The sequence below is a fragment of the Palaemon carinicauda genome, chromosome 45 (genome assembly GCF_036898095.1).
Source record: "Palaemon carinicauda isolate YSFRI2023 chromosome 45, ASM3689809v2, whole genome shotgun sequence".
Taxonomy (NCBI): Eukaryota; Metazoa; Arthropoda; class Malacostraca; order Decapoda; family Palaemonidae; genus Palaemon; species Palaemon carinicauda.
The window spans coordinates 15,136,207-15,147,841 of NC_090769.1; the positions used below are offsets into that span (position 1 = coordinate 15,136,207).

Here is an 11,635-nt window from a genome sequence, read left to right on the forward strand (position 1 = left end):
CAATGTACATATTCCTATCGAATTCTGGAATCTGTTCTTAGACTTGAAGTCAACCCATCTCCACCATAATAGCTGATTAGTGAGTTTGCTACACGTGGTTATTAATGTTGAATACTTATCACTAACACTCCTGATTTTAATCAATGTAAATATTGATCAGAATGGCATTTAATATCGAATTCGACCTTTGGGAATGTATATCCACTGAAAATTCATTTTCCAGTGGGTATAAATTTCCAAAGGTAGAATTTGATATTAGATGCCAATGTGTTTGATATTTACATTGATTAAAATCACGAGAGTTAGTGATATACATATATATATATATATATATATATATATATATATATATATATATATATATATATATATATGTGTGTGTGTGTGTGTGTGTGTGTGTTTGTGTTATTTGCGCGTCTACAAGATCAGAAGGTAATGATGTACGTGAATGATCACATTATCATTTCATTTTGTTCCCATATTAGATTTGAAGCTCACTCAAGAATTAATCCTATTTGCAGTGATGCTATGCATAACATTCAGTAATCGTCTTTGAGGAATTCTCCCCTTCTTTGATCATTGTTTACGACCCTTTGGAATTATTCAAGCTAATAAGATTATTTCGCATCAAAGGGATACTAGTTGTATTCCATGTGAGATAACTGGTCGTTGATTCGTGCTGAGAGGCTTTTTTTTCTATTTAACGCTTATTTACCTTTATAGTTTCTGGGTTTCATAGATGCTATTTTTATGTCCTCTTGTTTGATATGGCTACTGTAATCTTGGGAAAAAAAATGAATATATACGATTAAAGCATATAATGGCGACGGATCTATCGTGAAAGTTTTTTATTCATTTATGGAAATTAAGAATGTTTTAGACTGCATCATAATACTTCAATTACAAAAGGTTTGGTGAATAACGTGTGTCCGTACGTTAATGATTATTCAAATTGCAACATTAACAAAATATATTGTTTGTTTACAGGGAGTTGTTACAGTTTCAGTCATAACTGACATTCAAGAAGCCGCACTAATCGTCGGTTATTTCATGTAATAGCCAATAACTGTAAGGAGATAAGATAGAGTAAAAGTTATGGCGTAATTGAAAAGATACCTTCGGTTGTTTGAGGGATTCTAATAATTTTTGATATATCATTAGACTGAATGGTGGAAAAATCAATTTTCTGTGCATATGTTCAAACTCACCGTGTGATGATGAATATATTTTCGGCAACTTGCACATATGTGATCCATCGTCTATTTTCATTTTGCTGATTTTAAGAAAAATATCTCAGAATGCTCTTGATGTTGTTTTGCCAGATAATTAATTGAGCATTCATTCTCAAAATGCTTCATGTCCCCTTATACCGGACCCATTAATTTCCTGATATTTCCATTCTTCACTTTTTTCATCCTTCTCAGAAAACTTACTCTTAATCTTTCGTACACATGTATATTGTCCTTAATGCAGATCTAGATAGTACCTTCGGTTGAGATGCAAAGAACTAAATTTGTAATACTACCTCCCGAAGTAGTTTTCATCTCATCTCTTATGTTGTTAGAGGCATGGGTATGGCTTAACCCGGAATTGTTGGGTGTCCCGCACGGATTCCCCCCGTTACATGTCTTTCGTTGCTCGAATTCTGTTCCCAAAAGGTCCCCTCAGTTTCCTTGTTTTACAGGTACTTTAGTGTTGTTCTTCTAAGCCTCTTCATTGTTTGCTTGTTCCATACATTGATCTTTGTTGTTCACATCAAACTTCAATATTCAACAGATTATATGTGAAAGTCACAAGTCAAAGGTCAACCAGTTAAACAGTTTTTTAACCTCACTTCCTTTAATTGATAATCACCACCCAACTTCATATTTTTAGCCAATTTAACTTGTTTTCTTTTATGAGCAGTACCAATTGTCACTTAAAAAGGCATTGGATTTCGTTAAAATTATTTTCCTTGGGCAGATATGTTCGTCTCGTTGTTACCACTATTAAAAAGATGCAAGGGAGCGAGACTGCATCGCTTTAGTTCAAGATATTTATATTTTATCGTCATAGAAAATCCAAATACCTGTTTTATAGCTTACCTCATTACATGTATTCCTTTTGAATATAGATGAGGTGTCTGTAGTGATCCAAGAAATTCTGCGCCTTCGTTACCTGAAAATATTTTTATCTATTATAATTGTCTTTTATAGTCAGTAAACATTTTGTTAGAATTTCATTTTCCCCTACTCAGTTATGAAATGTGTGTTGATTGTAGTTGTAGTAAAACTAGAATATTTTCTATGTATTGAACTAGATTTTTTATTGTCCTTAGTTTTTTATTCATAAAGTTAGAGCTTATTGTAAATAATTTTACTCTTCATAATATTATGATGTCAACGTTTATCGTCTGCCCCCCCCCCCTCTTTTTTTTCTCTCTTTTTCTCCCTCCAGTGGCGTATCGAGTTTACAACAAATTGACTTCATCTATAATGGTTTCAGCCCCATAAAAAGTCTGATAGATCAACTAAAAAGATTTTCTAGAAAAGTTGATTAGAAAATTTTACTCATACGCTGCCTTACATTTAAAGCCCTATTGTTTTAGTAACAGTATTGCACTTACCGGTAACTGTGAATCTTTTGGATCCGACATATGTTCCTTTTCCATCTGCCCGGAAGAGTTCATCTCCTGAATGATGGTCCCGCACGACGAACCGTTTCGATCCAGCTAGTACGTTTTTCACATCTGTCAATATACAGAAGTATTATATTGCTTATATCATAAAAGGTTCCCTTTTTGTGACATAATTTCTCAGGTATTTAGATGTGACTTCTCTCTCTCTCCCCCTCTCTCTCTCTCTCTCTCTCTCTCTCTCTCTCTCTCTCTCTCTCTCTCTCTCTCTCTCTCTCTCTCTCTCTCTCTCTCTCTCTAATATTAATGGGGATTATATTTCTATTATTATAGGTGTATGCTATCTTAACTAGTAGCTTGATTTGGAATAATTTGTTATCCGTGCTTACGACACGATATGAAAGCTCTTAGTCGTATGATATGGTAATGAAAGCGCTTTTCAGTCCTTTAGTTTCAGTTATATATAATTTTATCGTATTAATTTAGAAAGAGTTATTTTTGACTTAGTGGTAAATATACACCTTTTAGTGATTTGATTCAGAGCAGAAAAACTATATCCTTTAAAAAATGGTGGAGATTGGAAGGTGAGTCGGCCCTCGATACATCGAAGACACATTCTTTCGAGGGTCATTCAAAAGGTTCTCTTCTCTGCCAAAAAGGTGTCGCTAGAGAAAGATGTTTTGAAAAATATTAAAATTTCATATAGTTTCATACAATCAGATACCTGATGTTCTGGTATCGTTCCTTTGGGGCATCCAAATACTCCTCATATCATGAATAGCTTTATTATTGTTCCAAAAATAGTTAAAAAGAAAAGAGTATGGATTTCAGTTTAGGCCGTGATATAAAGACGCACGAGGTAGCAACTTTAAGCCATTGTTGGTCGTTTCTGTCATTGCCACCTACTGTGTTGCACAAAGGTCCTGTCTCAAAGCAACACCATTCCCATTTGCTGCTTTCTTCTTCATTTCGTCGTAATTTTTTTTTATTCGTTTGACTTGTTTTTAGATATGCATTTCTCCATTTTTACTTGAATTTTTATTTGTAAAACTAACATTTTTCTATTGCTTTGATTCTTGATTCAGGTTCAAAGTGGTAAACCCCTTCTTCATCTTGGGTATCAAATATTTCTTTTGTGCTGGCATTCATGATACTCACATTGCAGAAAATTTGTTCATTTCTACGATATCTATTAAATTAGTGGGCCTAGAGGTAGCTCATGGTTTAATACGTTGGAGAGCATACGTTTGCCATCCCAAACGATATCATGATTGGATGCCATCTACTGGTTCCTTAATTGCGAATATTTTAGGACGTCCCGATTTTTTTTTGGGGGGGGGGGGATGCATGGTTTTCCTGAGACCATGACCCATTTATTACAGATACTAAACAGCTGTACACTTTTTTTTTTTCTGTAATTTGATATTTTCTTACTCCCAATGAATATCTGTTACTTGCCTGTAATGTGATTAGGGTAAACATTTGAGCTGTTGTGCATATTTTTGTAATTTGTTTTAGCCACTGTTATTCTTTTTAGGCGAGGTTGAGAGCTTTTAATGACCCAGAAAAAAATGTTGATAGACGAATAGAGAGTAATTTCTTAGTGGTAGGTGCAAAGGTAGGTAGGTCAATGTTTATATGTGTTTTGGGAACTATACCAAACATAGATAGGAGGAAGGTATGCCAAGTGATACTTTGGTATCGAGAACACTAACCAAGGTGTAGGTAGGCAGGTCGGTTTTCCAGTAACTGGTCGCTGGTTGTGGAATTTGCATCGTCATATTCTGTAAGAGTTTCTTGTTCTTCGGATGTTTGAATAGTCAGGTTAAAATACCCATTGATGGGAATATCTTCTCCCTTCCTGCTCATGATACTCGCCACTGACATCTGTAAGATAATAATAAAAAGGGTACAAAACTGTCGCCAACAAGAAATTGGAGTGTTAAGCATTCATCCTCCATGAAGAAGTACTTTATATCCTTCCAATAAGAAAGGTTTTGTTTTTATTAATTGCCAATAATGATTTTAGTAGCACAGTTAATTGGACTTTTAATCTTCGTGTTAATCCTAGTATTTATAATCCTTTCATTTAGAAAAATATCACGATACCAGGAAAAGAATGAATTTAGAATCTCGTCAATAGGATTATTTTTTTTTTTAACTTTTATTCTTCTCACTTTGTAAAACTGGAATAATTTTCAAACTTTTGATAAGCATTAAATTAGATTTTCTGTCAACGTAATCAAGATACATATTTAGAGATAAGTTTTATTCAAATATGAAAAGTATATATTTTTTTATATTTTAACACTTCATGTTGGATTAATTGAAATTATCAATCTAAGAGGAAGAAGTTATTTAAGAGTTTGTAATTGAAGGACGATTAAATTATGGTAGCAATAAAAGAATCTTGTGGATATTAGCCTCATGACGTGATAAACTTTCAAAATAGGTTCAACAACTCTATCCTTCTAAAGAAATCGAACTTAAGGCTTGTAACCTTGCCCCTTGTAATGGCTGTGAACAGAATATAGTCACGGGAAATGGAATGAGTTAGGATTTACATTTCTTATGGAAGGAAACCTTTGTCCATTGGATTTCCCTTTGGTGTTAGGTTACTTTTATTTAATGATCTGAGAGTTTTAACAAGTTGAGAGGATTCTTTGTGCTTTCTCCTGCATTATGGGTTGACATCGTATAAAATGAAACCTTCCACCCACTGGATGCTAAAACAATATAATATATTAACCCACCCAGCAGAAGTTTATTCGCGGAATACCCACTTTCATGATTGTAGGACTATCTAGAAGCGAAACTAAGCAAAGCTACTATCAACTGCGGGAAAAAGTAACAGATTTCATGCTTATGCATGATATTCATTTCAAATTTAATCACCAAAAAAATATGATGGAATAAAGATATGAAATAACTTGAAAGGTAATCGAAAATAAGAGGTTTGGAAAAATCTTTGTTTTTATGAAACTCAAGTTCACTCCAAGTCAATTTCAGCTGATTCCTGCTTCATTTGACCTAACACTGAACGGTGAAATATAGAAAAGAACCCATTCAGTTGCAGTGAAGCCAGTATGTATACATACTTGGTAGTTCACATGAAAATATATTCGTTAGATCACATAAAAAAATATGTTTTGCAGTAGTTGAATGCGTCTGCTGTGAGGGGATATGGGGAAGGCAATGCTTTTTATGAATAAAATGTTCAGTTTTTGTATCTCAAGTCTGCCAACTTAACTCTTAATTTTGGGAGTGTTAAACGTAGAGGTTTTATGATGAAGGTTTTGTAATTGTGAGTTTGCATACTATATATATGTATTTAAGATATATATATATATATATATATATATATATATATATATATATATATATGTATGTATATATATATACAGTATATATATATGCTGGTGTTTGGTAAGGTGAGGTAGAGGCCTTAGGATATGTTGAAGAATTTCAACGTTAGTAAATAAGTCACGTGTACCCACAATTTCCACTCTGCGTCCATTTATGCGTTTGATGTTCGCAAATGGACTAAACCGAAATGTTTTATAACATTTTCTATGCTCTTTTACGACTTGATGTTGGAAAAGTGAAAATCATGGGATACGCAGCAGTTGGTCTGGTTATTCGTTTTAGCCATTTGAACTATTAAAGCTAAATGTGCGTAATGTTGACATAAACCGATATGATCCTCTATTATAAACGAATATGGCATGTATATCTTTTCAGCTGTTTTACTTATTGACCGATTCTATATTTATGAAGGCCTACTAAGTAGTCATTTGTTTGTAAGATATAATTTTGGTTCACTAATAACATAATTAGAGTTTTGGTTCGTTATAGACTATAATGATGTGTATATAGGTAGGGAAGATTTCGTAAATATGATGTTGGAGGCCAGTTTTCTTCTCGTAACTATGCGACTATTAATCTGAGAATTTGAGTCAGAGTAATTTCATATGCAGAAGGAGAAGACTATTTTTTCTCTTAATATGTGTCCGAATATCTTAATCGTTGACGTTATGAACACATATTGTCTTATAACCCGCTAAAAATTAACCAATGTCCCCATATTTACGAGAGGAATTTTGGGATACTTCCCCGATGAACAAAGCCTGGAGGACTATTGTTTTTCCTCTGTCGATCGTTCTCCCTCCTTCGGTATGGTCGTAATTTTCTCTGTCCAGCTTAAATTGTTATCATTATTCCTAAATAGTTAAAAGGTTTCCGGTAAAGTTTGATTCAAATGTATCCATTATTTATAGATAATGACGAAAAGAGATCGTCAGTGTGCATCACGCTTAGCTTACCATTGCAACTGCAGGTGGAATGGATTCCCGTTAAACCTATTATTATTGTTATTATTGTTATTATTATTATTATTATTATTATTATTATTATAATTATTATTTTTAATTTTATTATTATTATTTATTATTATTATTATTATTATTATTATTATTATGAGCAAAGTTGCAACATAAGTGAAAAAGCAGAATATTAAAAGCATATTGACCCCAATAATAACAGTAATCCAGTACAGAAAAGAAACGAAGGGTATAATAAACTTTAAAAATAGAATAAGATTATAATAGCTAATTTTTATGAAAAAGAAAGTCATAGAACTAATTGAGATAAGAAAATGATAGAGGTAATTGAGGTGAATAGGAAAAGAATAGAATTAATTGAGATGAGTAATAATAAAACTAATAGAGATGAATTAAAAAAAATATATATATTGTTATTATATAGACTATGGAACGATACCTATGTCAAGTTGCTTAAAAAATGTTTGTACCCAGTTTGAACTTTTGAAATTCCAACGATTCAGTTGTTGATTATGGAGATTTTTCCTCAATTTGGTCACTGTAGTATTGAGATTTACAAAATAAAAGACAAGACTGTTTGAGTTAATTGCATACCTAGTACAAGGGAGTTAATAGCATGATCTTTGAAGATTTGAACCCAAACTGCTATCCTTGCTCTCTCTCTCTCTCTCTCTCTCTCTCTCTCTCTCTCTCTCTCTCTCTCTCTCTCTCTCTCTCTCTCTCTCTCTCTCTCTCTCTCTCTTTTTCCGCATGTCCAAACGGTGGTTCCAGAATTTCATGATCAGGAAAAATAAATTTTATGGTCCTCAAATTTATGTCTAATATTTGAATATAGAGAGCGGTTGAAGACAGCAGAAAAGTATTCGAAACATAACAATAAAAGAATTGAAAAATTTCATTAGGATGAACAGGTCCCCACATACCCTGAAATACTTAAACAATATACCATATTTTTATCCAATTAAAGGAGAGATTGGCCGGATATATTTCCCGGAACGGAATTTTTATCCAAGAAAGACAACTAGAATTATAAATGAGCACCGTATGTTAAAGTATAGAAAGGTACGCCATCATGCATAGATTTATCTGGAAGGATATCGTCCCTGTATCGGTCGTCGAGTTTGTCTCGCTTACCTTGTCATCATAACTCTTCAAACTGGGTACAAAGATAGATAGTCATGCATACGTACGTTATGGCATAATCTATTGAATTCCCTTACAACACAGAACTAACTCGTGTGTTTCTGTAACTATAAACAACACAGAATTAACTCATGCGTTTCTTCTTCTTCTTCTTCTTCTTCTTCTTCTTCTTCTTCTTCTTCTTTGTCTGCATCTTTTCCCACTTCTATGTGGGGTCGATGTTTCTGACCAGCTTTCTCCATCTACCTCTGTCCCACACATCACCGGTTAATCCCTTTGGTGGAAGGTCATCCTTGATACAGTCCATCCACCTATGCATTGGTCTCCCTCTCCTTCTCGTCCATAAGAACACATAGTCTCCCAGAAGTCTTAATCTCTAGGTTTACATGATTTCAACGTTGTATTAAATCTAGGGTAATATTTGCCTCACCTTCTGGGCGATATCAGACACTCCTTGGTTTTCCATTCCACCTATCTTGACGTGCAAGACTCCCATACCATCCTGAAAGAAGAAAAGATGCGTTATGGATTCTGAAATATGTTATAACCTTACGGATTAGTTACTCCTTTAATGTTATGACCTTAAATGTGCGTATTAACATTGACCTGTCGAGAGTACATTACAAAATGTACTGTAAACTGATATACAATCTTCACATTTCCAAACAAAAAGAGAGAAAGAAATTGATACGAGTCAAATAGCCAGATTCATTTTGATCAAAGATGCATATAGTTGTAAGAACTGTATATAAGATATAACGTTCTGGATAATTTCTTTTATATTGCTAAGAATAGAAGCGTTTAGAGAGTGAGTTATCTTGCATCTGTTATTCTGAAAAAGATTAATACTTAATCACATATACTTCATAAAATTTGTATATCAAAGAACAAGAAGTTACTCATATATAATGTATTTTTGACAATCTTACACACTACGCACACACTAACACACACACACATATATATATATATATATATATATGTGTGTGTGTATATATATATATATATATAATTTATATATATGTGTGTGTGTATATATGTATATATATATATATATATATATATATATATATATATATATATGTATATATATATATATATATATATATATATATATATATATATATATATATATGCATAAGAGTACGGAAAGTTCACAACCATCACTTCACCTCGAGAAAATTTCACCGTAAAACATTATATGAAATAAAGATACAGTAATACAAAAGTAAAATGACTGTATATGTTGAGCCTTTTCCAATCAATAAGGTATTTTTTCCTTTTATTGTGTTTATTCTTGTTATATGTAACGGCACATTTTACTAGAATTTGGTAAGTTGTGTGTCCGAAAAAAATGTATTTTAATCATACTTTCATAATCATGAAAAATAAGAGAAATGAGGAAATTTTATAATTATTTAATGTTACATAATAAAAGGCAAAACATTCATATATGCACACACACATATATATATATACTATATATATATATATATATATATATATATATATATATACATATACATATATATATATATATATATATATATACATATATACATATATATATATATATATATATATATATATATATATATATATATATATATATATATATATATATATATATATATATCATATGTACACAGTATTATTTACAGGAAACCAATGAAATTGTAATAAGGTCAAACCAATGTATATATGTATTTATATCTACAGTATGTACTGTATATGTAGTATGTCTATAGAGAAACCTTGATATTTTAATCATACGTTTAGATCAATGAACAAAAATAGAATAAAGGAAATTTCACAAGAATTAAATTAACAAGGCCTTATAAAAGGCAAAATACAACAGTGACAATGTAAGTTTTTTTTTTCTTTTTTTTTTCCTCAAATATTCAGTGACACAAATATCTGTCTATTAATTCTCTTGGCGTAAGTAATATAAGCTTTCCTTTCCTTATCAGATGCATGTCCGCCTACATACTGCTCAATATTGACCTCTGTTTACCGCTGCTCATTCTTCATACTTTCCAAAAATATCCAGATATTGGAATGAAAGGACGTTGTTTGCTCCTCTGAGCCCCTATGCCATCCTTCTACATTGTTATTGTTTTATTTTTGTGTGTGACAGAAATATAAACATTCCATATTTCATGAGGGAAATTGGGGAGGCGGCGATGACACTTTTTAACTGGTCTCGCTATCGATGTCTTCAAAATAGTCAATAACGTCTTGATCTTCAGATCGGAAAACTTCATTGTCACAGACCTTCGATTGCGTCAACTGCGTCTTTAACGGGCACAAATGCCAATGGACTCGACATTCGCAACTTCAATGCAAATGCAAAATCTGTTTCATACTGGAGTTCAAGTCGGCAAGATTGAATTTTTCGTTCAATGCACTGGCAAAAAAAATCCTTTCTGAATAGTGTTTGGAAAAACGTGTTTGCGTGCTTTAACGTTGAAGTACTATTGGTAACAATCCATTTTACGTATAAAATTAATGGGTATTAAACACAAGATTTTAATTGGAGTAATGTTTAATTGTTTATTTATTCAATATTTAGGAATTAGAAGGCCGTCTGATTGGCATTGTCACTCCATTGTCATTTTTTTTTTTTATATTATCATATCTTTACTTTACAAAATGCTTTGCGATGAACTTTCTCCACGGTTGATTTCCTCCACGGGGAACTTTCCTTGAGGTGATCTGATGGTGAATTTTCCCAAGGTGAATTAATAGCGGCGAACTTTTCCGTAATCATATATATATATATATATATATATATATATATATATATATATATATATATATACATATATATACATCTATATATATGTATATATATATATATATATATATATATATATATGTGTGTGTGTGTGTGTGTATGTATGTATGTATGTATGTATGTTGTATGTATTTATTTATTCATTTATTTATTTATATATTAAATATATATATATATATATATATATATATATATATATATATATATATATATATATATATTCATTTATATATATTTATTAATTAATTTATTTATTTATTGGGGATGTGGCGACTCCCTTTGGAAAATTGTATCAGCCAAAATGGGCACCAGCTGTAACTGGGTCTCTTGATTTTCACTAACATAGGGGTTTTCGTCACAATCATGACATTATCATCGCCTTAACTTGAATATCGGGCTCGATCTATGTTGTGGATTCTTCCATATCTTCCATACCCTACTTCGTTGAGTTCAGCCGCCAGCCGATTATCTGTTATGACGAGATAAATCCGCCAAAGAAGGTTTTTGATGTTTTGCTCCGATGCATTTACTAAATATTATCTGGAAAGAGCTTACTTGTAACTTACGTCATATCTCTCTCTCTCTCTCTCTCTCTCTCTCTCTCTCTCTCTCTCTCTCTCTCTCTCTCTTTGAGAGGGTAAAATATTTTTATGTGTAACTTCCTCTACCACTGTTACTTAACGATGAAACCTTTCCTTACTAGTAGATCTCCATGCTACAAACTTATTGCATAAATGTCTT

General features: G+C 32.1%; 1 protein-coding gene across 1 annotated transcript in view; it reads right to left on the minus strand.

The window, feature by feature from the left end:
* LOC137634621 (delta-sarcoglycan-like) overlaps positions 1-11,635 on the minus strand; it is a 52,886-nt gene that overhangs the window by 17,313 nt on the left and 23,938 nt on the right. The window contains exons 3-6 of the mRNA XM_068367089.1: positions 8,528-8,599; positions 4,330-4,501; positions 2,606-2,728; positions 2,085-2,157 (exon numbers count right to left, since the gene is read on the minus strand). Coding sequence (XP_068223190.1) covers positions 2,085-2,157; positions 2,606-2,728; positions 4,330-4,501; positions 8,528-8,599 — 440 coding nt within the window. The remainder of the gene's footprint in view (positions 1-2,084; positions 2,158-2,605; positions 2,729-4,329; positions 4,502-8,527; positions 8,600-11,635) is intronic.